General features: G+C 37.2%; 1 protein-coding gene across 6 annotated transcripts in view; it reads left to right on the top strand.

Moving 5' to 3' along the window:
* The window catches only part of FGD3 (FYVE, RhoGEF and PH domain containing 3), a 112,791-nt gene that overhangs the window by 54,252 nt on the left and 38,128 nt on the right, over positions 1-20,411 (top strand). For 5 of the 6 annotated variants that reach the window (XM_081945479.1, XM_081945477.1, XM_081945475.1 and 2 more), the window contains exons 2-4: positions 11,062-11,187; positions 15,175-15,359; positions 16,455-17,049. In XM_081945479.1, the coding sequence (XP_081801605.1) occupies positions 16,504-17,049 (546 nt within the window). In that variant the 5' untranslated portion in view covers positions 11,062-11,187; positions 15,175-15,359; positions 16,455-16,503. The remainder of the gene's footprint in view (positions 1-11,061; positions 11,188-15,174; positions 15,360-16,454; positions 17,050-20,411) is intronic. The other variant, XM_081945474.1, reaches the window with a different exon arrangement.

Raw genomic sequence — 20,411 nt, 5'->3', positions numbered from 1 at the left:
ATTTCAGTTGCTTTGCAAGTATTGTGATGAATATGATGTGTTTTACTGTATTGCCATTAAGATTAATTGATATTTTGATGAATATTATTTTGGTTTCATAATCACATCATTCTGGAGGTTTTAATGCATCACCATAAACAGCCTGCATTCAGCAGTGAATTCTGACCGGATTCCTTCAGCAGGCAAAAATGCAATCACATTGTGTTGTTCAAGGTGTACTGATGAATTCACTGCAGCTTCCAGTTCATTAATAGTAGAAACATTAACAATAACAACCTTTTTTATAATACACTTTCTGCCAACTGAAGTGAAATAACAAATGTTAGAGAACACACCAGAACTTATGGACAACATCATTCTTGCCCCTATAATGTTGGAGGCATTACTTTTCTTTCAACCTTCTTAACCCAGAACAATTAATGGTGGTCCTTACAAGATTGGAAAATGAGAGCCAGTGCTATTATTACACTCATAAAAAGAAATTGTTACAGAGACTCTACAAAGGTGGATATTTATGAACTGTGTATCTAAATGGATAAAATAGGAGCAAGGAAAATACTGTTTAGATCATGAAGACTGTTATAAAAATGCATAGTGATAGACAATCTTCTCTTAGTTGTCATAAGATATGAAGTAATAATGTGCCCAGAGCATGATTCTGCTTTAAGAGCAAGTTTGTCTCTTCAGATTTTTAATATTTTGAACACCTGTCTAATCAGTTTCATGTACAAAAAATGCATCTACATACTACTTTTCCAAGTACAGAATTCCACTATGACATTAAATATGTAGCCTACAACATAAACAACATCCAAAAATACTTTGAAATCAGCTCCATAGCTAATTGAACATTTAGAAAAGACTTGTGTATCCCTTTAGATGTCTCCATTTTTTTTCTAGTAAGAACTATTGGCAATGACACCTTCAGTGTCTTTTTTTACAGATTTCTCATCCTTCATAGACACTTTTCACATTCAGGTGACCTACTTTCTATTTGACCATCCAGTCCACTTTTCTGAAATTAGTATACAGCTCTTTTCTATTACTAATATTATGATTTATATTATTAATATTAATATCCTGCATATTATAAACAGAATGATAATATGGTTGCTTTCTCCCAAGATTTGGAATTTCAGTCCCTCATGTTCCTTCACCCATCTTCTAACCAATGGTGTCAGCAAAAGAGGGCAGGAATTTGTTGGAACTGACAAGAGTTAGAATTCCATCAGCTGTCAGCGTAGCTGAAATCTCTCATTATCACTGTCACAATGCTTCTTTGAAAGTTTGGTCAACTGACATAGAAAGGCTTCATCTGTATAATCTTTACACAAAGAGATTATTATAATATATAAAAACTGGAATTGGGATGGAATGGGCATGCATAGGCAACACTTTTGATGGAATTGGCCACAGAGTCAAGCAGAAGTATGCACACATGGAAACAGCTGGGGATAATCTCAAAAGCAGGCACAAAGACTTTCTAAAGGACAAGGCTGCTTGAGGAGAGCGGCTTAACTAATGTGACAAGCCTCATGAAGTCTGAAGTATTTGAATACTTCAGGTAGTATGCAGTATCTTCATTCTCTCCCCCACACACCTACAGTACATTCTAAGGAGCTATGTGTGATGTGGTAAGTGAGAGATGTAACTCTGGACTGAACATGACCAACTCTTTGGTCCACTCTGCATTCTAAAGTTCAGCAGTACTTTAACAAGAAGCCAAAAATAATAGAGCCTTGTGGATTTAATAAGAATTTACTAATGTATGGAGATAATCTACCCAAATATAGGTAAGTGGTCCTTGACTTAAAAGGGTTCAGAGTTCTGATGTACCCTCAAAATGATACAACCTAGATTCAAAGTTCCAAAGGCTGTTCCTTCACCCTCTTGATTGCATTTTGCATACTTGACAACTGGCATGTATTTATGGGTGTTTGCAGTATCCTGTGGTCATGGGGTCAAGGTGTTATGGCTGTTTGCAGTGTCCTGTGGTCATGGGGTCAAGGTGTTATAAAACATTTATTCATAATAATAGCTAATTTAGTATAAAATGACAAACTTTACTACACCATATTTGAAAGCAAAGAATTAAGTTATTGCCAACATCTCCCGTTGCCTGTAGTTAGTTGTATATAATACAATACAATAGATTTACTTTCAAATAGTGATGTGATTGATGACTTTGAGTTATCAAAGGAGATGTAGAGTCATTACTTGGCTGGAAAACTACCTATACTTATCATATGTGCTAGAAGACTCTGAATCATTTTAAAAGTGATCCTAATTATTTTCACAGTCAACAGGAGCAACAAATGAGACAAAATATTGGAAAATGGTACTATAGAAGAAGTACGATAAGGTGCACATTGGTATCCCAAATGCTAATTATGCCAAAAGAACTTATTGATAAAATCAGTTTGAATATGAATATAAGGCAATACAAAAGGCTGTGGTAAGGGATCAACATCCTGTACTATGTTATGTGAGATGCAAGAATTTTTGCTAACTTAGCATCTAAGAATTGGCACCAGAATCAAAACTGATTAATCTTTATAACATGCCAAGGTTGTTATGGGTTCTGCAAAATCTCATTTGGACTTCAATTTTTCTAAGGCTTATCAAAAGCTATGATTTTTTTTGCACAGTTTTCTGATGTTATCTGGAATATGGATGGTGTCATCCTCAATGCAGAAATTGTTAAAAGGCTCGGTGATTTTGATTTTTGTTGTGCTATGGCACACAGTCTCAGTTTAAGGAATTAAACATGATCCAAAGAAAATAAAATATATTTTAGAAGCACAGAGTCCTGAAAAATCTAGATTTTCTGCATTCTCTTCTCATTACTCAAGGCTATCATATGAAATAGGATACCCTGACTACCCTGACTGCTCTTTTGAAGGCCAGTTCCTGAAGATAAACTCAAATGCTTTGTCCACCTAATGAGAAGGAAGGACTCACTGGAGAAGAGCCTAATGCTGGGAAAGATTGAGGGCAAAAGAAGAAGGAGACAACAGAGAATGAAATGGCTGGATGTAGTCACTGAAGCAGTAGGCATGAGCTTAAATGGACTCCGGGGGATGGTAGAGGACAGGAATGCCTGGAGAAACATTGTTCATGGGATCACAATGGGTCAGACATGACTTCCCAACTAACAACAACAATCTTATGAAATATATTCTTAGCTATGTAGATATTTCAAAATAACTACAATTGCTGACTAACAAGGACACCCTTGGCACTTTTCTGAAGCAGATGTATAAAGATGCTTTATTTATTTATTCTTCGCATTTCTAAACCGCCCCCTCTCCCAAAAAGGGACTCGGGGCGGTGTACAGTCCACACAACAAATAACAGATAAAATACAAATATAAATATAACTATAAATATACGTATATATGTGGAGGAGGTTAAAATTAAGAGTACTGTACAGAAGAATAAATATGGCTCTAAAAGCCCTAAAATCAATTAAAATTAAAACATTAAAACATTACCCTTAAAATAACCAGTTGAGAGTATGCTTCCAGGAGTGCATAGTTGTAACATTTATAATTATGCCAGGCCAGCTAATCGGAACAGGTGAGTCTTCAATTTTTGTCGGAAGGAGCGGAAGTCCAAGATGGTTCTAATGTCGGGGGGAGGTCATTCCAGAGGGTTGGGCCCATCACAGAGAAGGCTCTACTCCTTGGCGCCGCCCGCTGGCATTGCCTAGTGGACGGCACCTGGAGAAGGCCCTCCCTGTGAGAGCAGATTGGCCGCAGGGATGTATGTGGGAGGATGCGATCCGCAAATAACTAGGTCCTGTGCCATGGAGCGCTTTAAAGATAGTAATCAGGACCTTGAAACGCACCCGAAAAACCACAGGTAGCCAGTGCAGCTCGTGCAGGAGCGGTGTTACGTGGGAGTATCTAGACCTCCCCATGATAACCCGCGCGGCTGCGTTCTGGACTAGCTGCAGTCTCCGGGCGCGTCCCAAGGGAAGCCCCATGTAGAGAGCATTACAGTAGTCTAGGAGAGACGTCACCAGTGCATGAGTGACTGTGCGTAGGGCATCCCGGTCCAGTAGGGGGCGCAATTGGTGCACCAGGCGAACCTGGTAGAACGCCCCCCTAGCCACGGCTGCCACATGGTCATCCATTGACAGCCGGGCATCTAGGAGGATGCCCAAATTGCGCGCCCGTTCCACAGGGGGCAGTAGCTCGTCCCCTATGGCCAGCGATGGGGTCAGCTGGCTGAACCGAGGTGCCGGAAGCCACAGCCACTCAGTCTTGGAGGGTTGAGTTTGAGTCTGTGCTTTAACTAAGGAACTTAATCTCTTCCTTATTATAAATGGAATGTACCAACTTTTATGGTGAATGATGCTTCATGCCTATCCTGCGGGACATGGTGCCATCTTGCTACAGGTTTTAGAAGAAAGATCACAGAAGCCTGTTGAATATTGTATGTCAGCCATTCACTTTCTTCTCTGGAGCAGAATTCTGCCTAGCAATATTCTTTGCTGATAAAACTTTGACATGCTGTCCAATCCAATAAATGACCAGAAATAATTGTTCCCTGTGGCTGCTTAATCATGCAGCTGCCAAATGTTCTGTCCATGATGATTAGGATGAATGAACTGTTTTACCTGAACACAAAGTATGCCAGTTGTTAGAATTAACTCATAAGAAGTTTAAAGAAATAGTGTGAATCAAAGTGATTTGGCTTGCTAAGTTTTACTTGCCTAATATGGATGCAGATGTAGAATATTTTCTGAAGAATTGTGCTGCTTATATGCAAACTCAGTCTTTCTATGACAGTTGGCTACAATGCTCTCTCCCACTCATTGGGCCAACTTGTTGGCCCTTTGAAAGATTCTGGATGATGAAGCACTAGAAAAAAATCCTAGAGCTACATTGGAAAAAGAAAAAAATGAACCCGACTGAGCACAAATGAAAGCTCAGGAATTATATTGTGGTGATAAGAGTGGCAAAATGTAATTATTTTTCAACTCTTTATCACATCCATAGATAATCATCCAGCAGCCCTGTTTAATATGATTTAAATCTCGTTGGAAATGGACAAGCTCCAGAATCATTTGCAGGGCTGCTGTGATGAATACTCTGGCTCTCTGGTGGATAAAGTGGCTTGGATCATTTCAGAATTGGGCTGCAGTAAGGCAAGTCCTGTCAAGGTGACTGAGGCAACGTCTTGTGAGGTTAGCTAAGATGAAAATTAACCTGCTACTCCTAAGGAAATGGCCTTTATGACTGTGAGCTTGATCACAATCTATTAAATCAGTGGTTTTTCTGGCAGATGCTGCCTAGGAACATGTAGTAATGGTAACCTCCTTAAGGAAATGGTGGTTCTCCTTGCCTTGAAAGTGGCAGTGCTGCACATTTCAAGAAGCTGAACCCAACAGTCTAGATAATTTTTGACTGGTATTTAAACTTCCCCTATTTAGGAGTGTTATTGAGAAAGTCTTGAGCTGCACTTCAAAGGGACTCAGAGGAAACTTTATTTAGATTTTTTTCAGTTGGGTTTCAGAATAGATCACAATATATAGTTAACAAGTTTGTTAATAATCTCTAGTGAGATTGGGACTGGGATGATGCAAGTGTCCTAGTTCTTAGTTTAATCCTAGCAAAAGCACTTAGACTTGCATACCACTTTACAGTGCTTTACAGCCTTCTCTAAGCAGTTTACAGAGTCAGCATATTGTCCCCAACAATCTGGGTCCTCATTTTACCCACCTCAGAAGAATGGAAGGCTGAGTCAATATTGAGCCTGGTGAGATTCGAACTGCCAAACTGCTAGTAGTCAGCAGAAGCAGCTTACAGTACTGCACTCTAAACACTGCACCACCTAGCTTCTGATACCATTGATCATTGCATCAAGTATAGGTTTGCTCTAGAAATATTGATGGGAGATCCAGCCAGAAGCATTGGGCATCCGGGATAACGGATGGTTCTTGTCTTTCTATTTAACATCTAAATGAGACTGCTAGGTGATATAATCCATCAGTCCGGGATCCAGTATCATCAGTATGGTGATGATACCCAGACTTGCCAAATGATGGTGTCAAGGTCTTGACCCAGTGTCTGGATAGTAAATACTGAATATGGAGAGATAGAGTCAGAATCAACCACATGAAGACCGCATTTCTGTTGCTATTTTGGTTACCCAGTCTTGAAGAATTTTCACTTTGAGTCTTGGGATAGCACTTCCCCATTCGATACTGCATGATCTGAAGGTGTTCTTAAATTTGTAAGTCCTGCTCAAAAGAACGAGTAATAACTGTAGCTATAAAAACCTTTGCGTAGGTCCCTCTTATGCACCAGAAATACCCATTCCTGGATTGGGATGCTTTCTTGATATCAGTTATGACTTGAGAACCACATATGTGAACAATTACAATGCTGTCTATATGCAGCTGTCACAGAAGACATTTGGAAGTTGGAGCTGGTTCACAATATAGTGCCATGAGAAGTAATGGGCATGCCATGTTATGCCCATGCAACACGTGAGCTACATTGCTTGCCAGTTAGTTTCCTGGTGCAATTCAAGATGCTGATTACCACCTATAAAACCATTCATGGCATGCTGCCTGACGGACTGGCATCGTTTGCATAATCAGAGACCACCAGAATCTCATGGTCTCATTGATTTAATAGTGTCACCTGATGGGACCCAGAAAATGTGCTTTCTCTTTTGTTGCACCTGCCCTCTGGAATAGCTTCCTCCCAGAGACCCCTATGGTTCCCATACTGACCTCATTTAAAAGGTCATTAAAACATGGCCTTGGATTAGAGTGTGTAGTGAGCCTCTTATAGGATAATGTATATTAAGCTGGACATTGATTCTCTTCTGGATGTGCATCTCCTTTGTTATATGGTTTTGGTACAGTTTTCATTATTCTAAGCTGCTCAGAGTCAAAATTGGAGTCAGCTCAGAATTATAATCTCAGTTCGGCAGTTTTATACGTTTTAGGTCGACAGGCGGATAGACTGACAGACTGACTGATAGACGGACATAGTGAGTACATTGTAGAATTTTTTTTATCAATTTGGAATTCTTACGAAATGTTTGCTGATCTTACTTTCCAGTTGGTAGGTCACCTTCAATTTTTTTCCTGGTTCTGTGACATTAAATTGCACCATTAATTCTGGCTGTTTTCATCTGGACAGCCTGTTTGTGTGCATATTTAATTGCTTTATTTGTTTTCTGGATTTTAAATGTCAACCCGTGTCTCATGGAGTGGGCAGCTACAACAAATGTAATGAATTAAATATATCATTTTATTTATTTATTTATTTATTAAGTTTTTATGGTGCCCCTCTCCCTACAAGTTGGTTCTGAGCGACATAAAAACATATCATCCGTAGTTCTCCTTACTAAGCTAAATGTAACAGGAAGATAGAGGATTTTCATTGCTATTTAAAAATAAAAACCTTCGGGTTGTGCTCTGTGAAGGAAGGATTTGGAAAAAAGTATTACCTAAAACAGGGCTGTCAAACTTGTGTCGTCACAGCGGCATCACGTGACATATCTGGACTTTCTCGCCCTTTGCTAAACTGGGCATGGCCAGTGCGTGACGCATCTGGACCATGGGCCGCGAGTTTGACAGCCCTGATCTAAAATAATATTGTTCTACTCCACCCAGAATTCCAAAGGAAACACCTGCCAAGCTGCTTGGGTCTTTGGTTGCACCGACTAGAGAATAGCATCAGAAACACCACAACCAAATGAAAGATTATATTAATATCATAAGAGTTAAGTGATACAGTTTAAAAATTTGGAATAGTCTATGTTGCTAACAATCTGACTAGCAATAAAGTTAGCCCAACATATAAAAGTATCCATCATGTTGTTATTTGTGTGTAGGTGAATATTTCTGATTCTTCCTTAGGTTAGTTAACCCAAAGATGGTACTGTTTTAATTAGAAATTGCGAGGATCTTCAAATGTTCCAACTCAAGTGGAATTCAGTAAGTGTGTTGTCCTTTTAAGTTGTTACACAGTGTGACTGAATGTTTAGAGAGAGAAGTTCTTAATAATAAAATTAATTTGAAAGTAGAACCTGTTTCACCACATTTCAAACAAGGGCTAGGCAGCCAACTCTCAAGAATGTCTTACCTTGGTTGCCAGGCAGAGTGGCTTTAAAGTTTTTTTTTCTAAATCTGTGATTCTGTTAGTAATCCAAACCAATATTGGATATTTAAATTTCTGATTTAAATTACCATAGTTTAATAACTAACCATTGTATAGTTTCTGGTTGAACTATATTGCTGTTTTAACTGACATTTGAACTGCTATTTTATATTGTGTGCCTATTTGTTGCTATCCACTCTGTTTTTATTATTAAGACTGCAAACCTATGGCAGAAATTTTCCTTATTTCTGTACTAAAACTTGTATTTTAAAATGCTATACCTTTGTAAATAGGTAACAAGTAGCAATGTGTATGCAGAGTGTACAAAAATAGGCATAAGAGGAGGTTGGTTTTTTAAAAATATATAATGTTGCTTGCTTTTAGTTTTCACTGAAGATGTAGGTGGTGACTCTTGAAAAGGAAGTGGTTTAATATAAATAACTGGAACTTCAGTGAATTCTGCCTTATACTTTTTAAAGCAACATTTAAGCTGCTCATGAATAAACAAATTCAATTTAATGTAACAAAACCTGTTATATACAAAGCATATTCAACATAGTGTCTTCCCAACATGCTGAGTTAGGAAGGAAGGTTAATTTCATAGTGTACAATATATACATAGTATACAGTTAGTTCTGATAATCCCACATGGATAGCACATACATTTACAATTGTTTTGGACACCAGAGGTTTCCCATATTTTACTGGGAAAATAAGTAGTCTTTGCATGGGCTTTCACTTCTGCAGCTTCTAATGAATAAGTACTGCAACAAAATAGTAAGAATAAACATGGCATGACTATTAATGAATTATATAGTAATTTAAATATTCCACTTTTCTGAGTAAGTACACACTATGTCAGTCTTAGATGGTAGCATATGGCAATAGTATGCCGATTTGCTAGGTGTTCTATAAAATAACAATATTAACGAGGTATAATAGTGTTGAAATAAAGTTAAAATAAATTGGCATTTGATTGTGCTTGTAGATTCTGTTGAAAGTATCTCATAACAGGCCAGTACTATTCATAATGTATTGTTCTATGAGGCATAGGTATAGCTAAGGTTGGTACTCTCTTCTCTGTGTTATTAAATAGTGTCATAAGAAAGCCTCAAGGTGGAAATCAGAATCTTTGCATCTATCTAATGGCAACTATGAAAAGTGTATGATTATGATTTGGAATGTAAGAGACATAAATAATAATGATCATTAATATACAAAATGAAATGAAGAAAAATAACTGTTATCTGTAAAGCTAAGAGAGAAAGCATAATAGATCCGAATTAAGGTGGATTGATTTTATATACTTAAATTTACACAAAAAGTGATCTTGAAAATCAATAAAATATAACTCTGCCCTGACCTGAAATCCATATTAAGTGCCTAACTCAGTACTTAAAGTATCATTAACTAACAGCTGTGTGAAAAAGCACTGTTGGGATTATCTTTTAAAATGCCATTAAGGAGGCTATTTCTGAAAGTAAATTCTTTCTCAGGATGGAACTTAAGCTGAAAAGCAATATGCCCTTCTTTCCTTCTCATATCCCATGTTGGATACCTACTCTCAACATCATCGTTCATGATCATATGTTAGTTTTGCCCGAAGTAGGCAATTTTTGAACAATCAGCTCTTTGAATTGTATTCAGAAACCTATTCATTGCCTACACACCAGTGGTAAATGGCAGTGGAGATTCTTACCTGCCATAGAATGGCTCTGCTTTGTACAAAAAAATTGTAGCTTCCATGCAATCTTTGAAGGAATCCTATATAGAGATAAAGGAAGATGGAAATGAAGGTATAGGTGTACGTATGAATGGAAGGGCTGAATTATACATGAGAAAATATGAATGTGTGTCACATGAATTGGCATCATCTGTTGTCTGGTGGTAGCAATTCATAAGTTAGTGAAAGTTACATATTACCTTTCAGTGAATGGTGAAATATTGAGCTTCCTAATGGAGGGGGGGGAATTACGTTAAAGGGTGACTCCTAAGTATTTGTCCTTACATTGATCAGAAGCATGAAGAAAGATGCTAGGGCTGGAATGAGGCAAAGTTTGTGACTGAGGGAAAAAAGTAGGAGAATGATAGAAATAAATTGTGAATAGAATACATAAAATAGCAAATGTAAAGGAATTTTATCATTCTGGGAATGAAAACAAAGTTTCTAAAATATTACAGAATACGAACAGATACGCATTTGTGTGTTATCCAATAAACGATTACTTTCTTACATTACTAAAGAGCCATAGTGGCGCAATGCTTAGAATGCAGTATTGCAGGCAAACTCTGCCCACAGCTGGGAGTTTGATCCTGATCAGCTCAAAATTGACTCAGCCTTCCATCCTTTGAGGACCCAAATTGTTAGAGGCAATATGTTTACTCTGTAAATTGCCCAGAGAGTGCTGTAAAACACTATGGGATGGTGTCTAAATGCTACTGCTATCTTCCCCATGAAACTAAGATTCGAAAAGAGAAGTAATGGCAATAACAAGACTCCACTGTCATTGATAAATGAGTTCCTCTTTGAAGAAATGTTAAAAAAAACGTAAATAAGGGGTCATGTACCTGGTTTCCAAGATTCTGTAACCTAACTCATGCAATAAAGCAAACTGTAGAGCTGTCCAACACCCATGCAGCATGTCAATTAATCCTTAAAAAAAAAAGCACATTTTCCGAATATCATGCAACTGCTGTCATGAAGCCCTGGGAAAGGAAATATTTGGCTTAAGAAATTACCAGCAGGTACATGACCATGCATGTATGGAAAAATACACTCGGTTTTTCCATTCAAAACTTAAACGCTGGACAACTTTAATCTATAGTCCTATCAATTATTATTTTAGTATCACTCTTAATATTGGCTCAACTGTTTAATAAAAATATCAAAATAAAATAAATAAAAATTAAACCATGCTTCTTTATTTTATTCCAGGTTGTCCTTCTACTTTTCAAATCAATGGTCACGTTAAGTCAAGAGTAGTGCTGGAAACATGTGCTGAGTTGCAGCACAGTGAAAGAAAATCCCAGTTGGCTAAGAAATATCTGTTAAGACCCCAAGGTTTGTATCTGTGTCCTTCTTTATTAATGTGATTTTAATGTCATGTTTAAAAATACATACACTGAAAGATGAAGTTACAGGCATCCATCAGGTGTTTTATGTAGTTGCATGAACAAGATAATATATATGCATCAAATAATTGCAACTAAAGATCATTAGGATAATATAATTACGGTATGTAGGCAGATTAGGTTTTGCTGTGTTTTTTTGGCTCCTATTAGGAAGCTAATTATGATTACTTTCTCCAGTGCTCTTTTACTACTGTTAATTTAACTATGTAGGAGAAATTAATTAACCAATTTTGTTGTATTTATTTTGTACAATGACAACAAAGGCTATACTATAACTTAATTCTGATTCATTAGGCATTTATAATCAATAAATAAACTAGAATATATGATTTTAGGTATAGAAATCCCGTCCTTGTATAAATTTATTTATTTAATTAATTTATGTTGGTGTCCAGATAAAAATGACTCTCTGTGCCCCGAAGAAGAGAAAAATCAACTACCACCAAACAAAACAAATAATAACCAAGCATTTCTTTCCATAAAACTTCTAAAAAGAATATATCACAGTGAGAATCGCCGCCAAACCCAAGCAAAAACAGTTATGTCTCCAGTAAATAATAATAATAATAATAATAATAATAATAATAATAATAATAATAATAATAATAATAATAATAATAATAATAATAATAATAATAATAATAATAATAATTTGTTAGCCGCTCCCTCTCCGCAAGGGACTCGGGGCGGCTTTACAGAAGGCCAAAAGAATATGGGCTGTTTAGATTGGCCATTACTTCCACAGATCTCATGTGGCATGCAGAATTTATAGGAGATAGAAGATATGCAAATAACACAGCTCTATCACCTTGAAGGACTTCACAGATGATATCTAGCGCCTTGAATTTCACTTGTAAACCTATTAGCAGCAAATACAGCTTGCAAAGTAATGGTGTACCCTATTTTGAAGACAAGCCAATAACTACCCATGCTGCTGTATTCTGGACCAGTGGCAATTTCTGAGGGGTCTTCAAGGGCAGATCCACATAAATCTTATTACAATAATCCAAACAGGAGATGAATATATTTATTATGTCTGGAATCTGGATAAAAGACAAAATTTTATATAGAGAAATACAAACAATCTGTTGTAAGTAAATAACCCCTTTGAACTCTAGGGAATGTGAACTAGGGAACTTTTGGTGCTTGCTGAGAACCTAATAGAAGTTTATTGTACTTTGTAACAAAGCTGGAAAATATTGTTCAGGAAGTGATTGAAGGGCTAATTAACCTAAGGAGGTAACTCAACTTACAGTGAAACCTCTATTTAATGGACCTTGACTTCAGTTGTGGTAGACAAAATATGCTTATACAAATAGTTCTCGATTAACAATCACTTGTTCGGAGATTGTTCAAAGTTACAACAGTGCTGAATGAGTGATACTTCCAACTTGAAGTATCAAACAGTACCAGTACTCCTGTGGTCATTTGAAGGTTGCAAGCCTCTCTGGTAAGCAGTTTGCACTCTCAGCACTTCTTTCTCCACCAGCTGCAGGACTCACTGTGGTCATTTGCATACCCTCCACCACCTAGCAGCAACCATCTCCTGGTCCATCGCATTTCCATTGTGCCTTGACGGCCACCCACACATCATCATACACTCTTCTCTCCAGATAGCAGCCATCCCTCTCCATTGTACTTGTGTATCATCCTCCACCCAGCACCAGTTACTTACCTGAGCACCAGTCTGTTTAAGAGCTGCCATTTTCAATCTCAATTGCTATTGTAACCTGAGGGTGACCTTCTGAGCATGTGTAAAATTCCATTTCCATTTCACACATGCATCAAATACCCATGTGTAAAATCTCATTCATATTTAATGGATGTTCTGTTTCAATTAATATCCCCTTTCTCCTTTAAATGGATGTAAACATATTATTTCTACCCATAATCCCACAATAGTGTCATTATGTAGTGTAAGAAAAGTCTTCCAGAAAAGTAGAATCTATTCCCCAAACAACATGGCTTGCCCAAATTAAATTAAAATGAGCAAAATCTCATGAGATTTTGGATTATTTTCTGGGATAGGGAAGTCAGCCACTGGGTGAGAATTTTCTTTAAATCTGTGCACTTCTATTTTGATGCAAATATGTTCTGCAAATCATATGTAGATCAAAACTTTTCAGAACTGTTTCAGTAAATGGTTAAATCAAATAAACTTTAGCAAGAAAAACAGGCTGCTAATCCTTTAGCATATGCATTTAGGTAAGGAGACAGATCAAGACTCCACACAGATTATATTTGTCACTGTTTCTCTAAATACTTACTGTACTTTCATTCTTAGTTACTTTTGCCTTGTGAAATGATGATTCTCTATGAATATCTCTGTGTGTCTGAGCAGAGTGATAGGACACAAAAGTTCATAACAACGTGCTAACAGTGCATTTTAATGATATCATTTGGGTTCCAATGAAACCTCTGTATCTGACCTAAAGATCAGTCCAGCTCAGCTTGGCCTTGCAACCCATCTGCACATCAATTTTATTTTCAGTCCAAGCAACTTCTCTCATTAGTGAGAGACTTTGATGGGCTGAGGACTTGTTCAGTTTCTCCACACTGCTGGGAATTCAAACTGTTGATCCTAGGACAGTTTGGTTCTCGTGTTTAGGCTTCAACTCTAATTATCCAGTACACACTTCTTGCTTTTAGCCTTATTGAATTCTTAATAACCTGTTGGATTTCAAACTGTGACCTCAGAGAGATTCTGACAGTAATTTCTATCGACAGAGATTGCCATTTTCAACCATATGTATTGTGAAGACCTTGGTACTATGGGTGATGATTGATGAGAAGTATTTCTCATTCTAATATTCTATCTTTGCTTTCTCACTACCTTTTGTTATTATTTTGATTTTTTTTGTTCTTGCCCCTCCTTTTGTGTAAATTGAATTCTTTAATTCTGTTGTTTTCCAAATTTAAATTGTGAATCCCTGTTTAGTTCACTTATGTTGCCCTTGTGAAGTGAAATATACTTTGACCAGATTACATAAAAGCAGGTCATGATTTTATTTTATTGTCTCATTTGCACAGCATACAGCATTCTAAAATTTTGAATGCTTAGCATTTCCCCCCACTAAGCAGGTCAAACCTGATTGAAACACAGGTATGGCAGAGACAAATAATTGCCATTAATTCTCCTAAGTCACTTTTTCTGTTTCTAGTTGAAGGATCAGTTAAAGTTGCTTTCAGCTGTAAGGAACAATGAAAACACATGACCCTGTTGCTAGGGGTAACTGCTTGGAGGCTTTTAAAAAGCACTACTTTCAAGCAGGGTGAGAATTTCACATGGTTTGCTGTGTTTTGAAAAAAAAAAGACTCACACAGTGGGACTGAAGTGCATATGTGCTTCATTGTTCTCTTCTCCCCCTCACGAACAGGCAGCAGTACATGGCAAATGCTTTTGTCACAGTAATGTGTTCAAGACTGCAACAAAAGAGGAAGGATATTCAGCATATTGTACTATAAAAAGTTGGGGGGAAGGGAAAAGGAGAAATGATGGGCTGTTTTTAATTTGCCTTTTGAGGTTCCAGAAGAATGAGCATGGGAGGATGAAAAAAAAAAATCTTTGAAATATTCCATGGCTTTAATGTAATCATACTCAAAGTGTTGGGTCACCGCTTCTTCAAATGTTCAGCCCTGCGTTAACGAGTATGCTAGACGTTTTGCTAATTTGCAATGTCTTTGCACACTGTATATCCTGTTTAGCAACCAGGAAGTGGTCACACTTGTTCTATCAGAGTTGGAAGTTACTAGCATAACATGAACTCGTACCACTTCACTTAAAACCAGTGTGCTTATACTTGAAAATAACCTAATGTTACATGGCTTCAACTGCTGAGAACGAACAATGTTTCCAGGAGCACTCGGCTTTTGTTCTGTATTAGCTGTAAAGATGAAAAAGAATTTACTTTATTAGTTTGGATTTGTAGTACCTCCAAAACCTGTTCATCTTCAGCCTGCTGGACAGGAGAAGATTCCTCCAGCACCATCTAGGCCTTTACCAGCAGATCCAAAGTCTTCAAGAACTCAAGTGCCTGAAGTAGAAGCCACACATGCCTCAGCAGATATAAGCAGGCTTATTGAAAAATTTGAAGAGATAAGGTAAGAGTGTTTGGTTAATTTTCCTGTCAGAATCTCTTCATTTAAAGAATTTTGTAAAATAAAAAAGCTACAATGAAATTGGAATAGCTGAGGCATACCATCCTTAAATACAGAAAATGGTAGTGATTTGATTATAGTGACCATTATTATAATAGTTACTAAACTGGGTCATTTTAAGCCTGGTGGGGTGATTGAAACCTATCTCACAACCAATGGAGGCTTTAAAAAATGTGGAATGCTTGTTTTTATATAAGTAAAAGTGATTTGCTTAACACTTTTTAAAATTCTTAATATATAATAGGTTGTAATATTGATGAGTGGCCAGACCAAGTGTTCATGATAATATATTTCTGTATCCTAAAAGTTTGTTCCTGTTTGATCTTGTATTGATATAGTTTGCTTGAACTACATGGTTAGGCATTCTTTTTATCCTATAAAGAATATTTATTTAAAAATTGACAGACTTGTCAGAAAGTTGAGAAGTCATGAATATATTACAAATGCCTAGGAAGAGGAGGTTTGTCATGATAGCATAATCTTTAGGTGCTGAGTTTTGTTTTTGTTTTTGGAAGCTAAAAATACATAGTCTAAAAGCTAATTCCTCCGAATGCACTGACTTCCTTAATATAGCTCTTAAAATTATAAAAAGCCAAATTTGTGGCTTTTATTTGTTCCTTATAAAAACTGAAAACTCTGAGTTTAAATATATTTATATGAATATTCATGGCAAGCTTATATGATTATCCATTCAGATATTCTTAAAAAAAGTATAATGCTTTTAGCTATATTAATTCAAAGCGAAGAATGAGGCTTAGAAAAACAACCAAATATATTTTGGTGCTGATGTAGAAAATTCAGATTCTGTCATTACATTGGTTTAACCAATCCAGTGAAAATTTGCTTTAATAATACTTTAGTAATAAACCACTGTTCCCAATCCAAAATTAGAGGTGGTCCTGGAAACTTAAAAATTTGATATCATAATTTGTGATAGATTAAAGATTACTTCAATTATTGCTTTTTCGCAGTCTATGAATTCATATTGATGTCCTAAAATCTCTCATACCAATAACCTTGAATTTTTTTCATTTGCAGGCAACCCGCACATGTTGGGCAAAGAAATCAGTTTAATTTGGTTTTTAAGATGGAACAAGAACCAGATTCTTCTAAACAACATTGCCCAATCGTCTATGATTTGGTGGCTTCCAGCACTTCAACCAATGAAAATAAAGAGCTGGATGAGAGTGGGCCTAACATCTTGGGTAGTCCTGAAGGGTCTAATACAGACCTAATGAAAATCAAAGAACTAAACATAGATGACACCACAAACACTGAAGATTCTACTAATGTGCCCATCAGCAAAGCTTCTGTGGCAGTGCACAGCCATAAGGACACATCCATTGAGATGAATAGCAATGACAAAATCCCTAACAGAGATAGTGGAATAGACAGTCCTTCTTGTAATGTAGCAGGAGAGAATTTTCCAAACGAGGAAGCTACAGAACAGAAAAAAACAACGGGAACTGGGGATCTAGCTGAAATGGACAATGACAAAAAACCTGTCCTATTTTCTGCCGGGGAACAGAAGAGAGACTCTGCTCAGGATGAAGACAGTGATATAGACGAGGGAAGCAGTGAAGAGCCAGAAATAGCAGACATCTCCAAACTGGAATGTATAGATGTTAACAAGGTATTTTTTTAACATCTGCATTGCTGTTATAATACTACTACTTTCTGTGTGGGACTTTTACTTTCAGCACATTCTAGCATGCATAAAATTGCATTATACTGACATACCTAGTGTATGGATTTAGCTCACTACTTCTTACTACTTAGCTATTTGTAGATTTGTTTTTTTTAAATTCAAAGCTTAGTTCTGGTACACATTATTAGCTTCCCTTCTCATTCTTTACTAATGCCAGTCAGTATTTTTTGCACATTCTGTGTATAAGTGGCTTTTAGAAATAAAATATATACCGTAAATTTCGAAGTATAAGATACACCTTTTTTCTTCAAAAAAGAGGCTGAAAATCTGGCTGCATCTGATACACTGAATACAGCATTTTTTGCCTCCCGAAACCCTGCCCCCTTTGCAAAAATGGCTGTGCTCCTGGGGCTGGGGAGGGTAGAAAAGAATGCAAAACAAGCCTTTTTTGCCCCCAGCACCCATGAGCACTCTGGAAGCCTCATAAAAGCTATTCGTGCCCGTTTTTTGCTCGTTTTGCCCACCCTAACCCCAGATACGCATGCCCTTTTTTTGGCAAAAAACAGGCCCGTTTATTTGGGAGGTCTGTAAAGTTCAAAAACTTTTTTAAAAAATTTGCCTCTTCAAAATCTTGGTGCGTCATATATTCCGGTGCGTCTTATACTCCGAAAAAATACGGTAAGTATTATTGACCAGTACATTTAAGAAACATTCATATAAGTAGATTGTTAATAAAATGCATTCTTGTGTATGTCCTGATAGTAATAATAATACATTTTAAAATTTAAGAAAAAAAGACTTTTTAGCAAATTATTTGCTGGATGTCTTTTGTTTTCTCTGCTGTCTAATCTTTCCTACCTAAATGATGGTCGGTCAATTTCTCTGTCCCCCCCCCATATAGTTCCATCTTCCTTTTCAATGTTCAAATGTTTTCTGACTGGTGTTTTAGGTGTCTTAAAGCTCCCTAAAGGTTAAGAACTAAGTTGTTCAGAAATTGGCTACAAAGAAAGCTAGGTAAACATTAGAACATCCAAATATCTAATAGAAAGGGCAAAGTCACATGGATGAAAATTGTACTGGACTTGAGTATTTACAAAATAGTCCAGACAAATGGCTGCGTTTACTATCATTTTAGCATGGCTATTAATTTGACCTTAAAGACATGACCTATTTTGCCAACAAAGATAGTATAAATAATTCATGAGCATTCATTTAGGAGGTAAGTGTTTCTGTATTCATAAACACCATCTTTTACACCAATCAGCTTATGACTATGACTCAGAAGGCCTATAAACATTGATCTTGATGTTATGGTAACCAAGGTAGTATAATAGTGGTAATTAAGGCAAAACCTGGAAACTATTCTAAACATTCCAAGCTCAGAATGTGTGTTCCTGTTTTGAAGCTGTAATGCATGAATAGAATAATTTATAATAAAAAGAATGGCAAATCCTTAATTTGCAGTTACAACATCAGTCTTTTCAGTAATAGCTTGTATTGCATTAACTGAATTATTCTTAAGGCAATACTGCTCTTAGCATCAGAGAGCATTGTTTATTGTTATTTAACTATAAATATATGTAGCAATGCACATAAAATGTTGACTGTTTTTATTTATTTCAATTTATGTGGCTATCCATTTCAAATCCATGATTTGGGTAGCTAACAATAATTGAAAATACCAAACAATAAAAGTTAACAAAACTCATGTAACCTGTAGATGAGGTCAAAACCAACACAGGTCAGCACAGCTATTGTACACGGTTAGGAACAACCCTTGATCTTAAAGTCTGGGGTGGGGGGGGGACATGGCTTTAAGCTTGTGGAACTCCAATAGAGTTAGAACCGATCTAATTTCTAGGGCAGGTTGTCAACCTCAGCAACATTAAAATATATGGAATTCAATTCCCAGAATTCCCTCAGCTGGCACTGGTTGAGACCCAGAGCATATCCTTTTTGCTGTGTCTAATGGAACAGGTAGACATAATCAAGGAGAGATAGGCCCTCAAATAACCCAGTTCCAGAGATGGTATTCAGCAGGTTCTGATCAGTTCTGGAGAATCGGTAGCAGAAATTTTGAGTTGTTCAGAGAACTGGTAAATACCACCTCTGACTGGCCCTGCCCAGGGGTGAGTTGCTCCCGGCATTACTGCCAGTTTGGTGCATGCAAAAATCTGCAAAAATGACATCAGATGGAGGGCGATACTCCCGCCACCACCATTTCTCACCCAGCAGAGAAAAGTTGAAGCCTGAGAAGGGATCCTCCTCAGCTAGAGCTGGGTTAACTTCTTGCTGTGCCTACAGTTCCGTGCAAGGACAGACTAGTCTTCTTTTCAAAGTTCACATACTTCCCCTTGGTATCCCAGGAGAAAGCTTGAAGGAGACCCCCTCATGCCTGGGGGTGGGGGGGAGAAGAAGCATGTCGAGTTGGCCATGCCATCCAATCATGTGACCATCCAGTCACTCCTACCGAGCCAGTCATTAGAGCAGAGAACTGGTTATTAAATTATTTGAATCCCACCACTGTGTAGAACCAAGGTATAAACAACTAGTTAGGAATGGGAAGGTTGTCCTTTCTCAGATGAACTTCTACAAAGAGGAAAAGGGCAGCTCCATTTTCCCTTTGTTCCTTTGTCTTTCATCACAGGAGATCACACCTCTTCCCAGTCTACCTCCCTCCAGATGAAAGGCAAATCCTAACCTGGAGAAAGGTTGAAGGATTCAGAAGTAAATAACCATAGAAAGAAAAGCAGAGTTAAATACAAATTAGGAGTTTTTTGAATTTATATTATGGACTGATCTAATCTGTTTATTTGAATGCTTAGTCCTATTTCATTCTACCTGTGTATGTGTGTGTGTTTCTTGATATATATTCATCCCTAGAGTTGTCAGTAAAAACCTGCAACATTCACGAGATCTTCCTTTTCTTTCTCCCCATTATTTTCAATCCTCAATTAGCCCTTATCTTAATTACCTAATCTATTTAATAAACCTAATCATCTGGTATTAGCAGGCTTCGCCTGACAGGGAATGTAGCCTATTATGATACCATATCACTCTGCCACTTGGAGAAGTCAAGAGCACAGCGACTTCCCAGTTCCCCTCCCCTGAAACCAGGTGCAAAGAGGAATTTTCTTGGTGAGTGGAAATTGTTGGCAATTGAAAAGCCTTTCTAAAAATTGTGAGAGAAGGGTATAGGGGCCGTTGTCTGAGAGAGCCTGTGTAGCCAATTCACCACATACCTCTGTATCCACATACTGAACAATCTGTATTAAGTTACACCTTGCTTATTTAAATCACCTCTCATTGATTTTGTTTAATGAGAGTACAGTTGTATAGTTCTTACA

The sequence above is a fragment of the Natrix helvetica genome, assembly GCF_964273705.1.
Source record: "Natrix helvetica genome assembly, chromosome: 1".
Classification (NCBI taxonomy): Eukaryota; Metazoa; Chordata; class Lepidosauria; order Squamata; family Natricidae; genus Natrix; species Natrix helvetica.
Note: the sequence above shows the minus strand (reverse complement) of the source record. Positions and strands in the feature narration are given on the sequence as shown.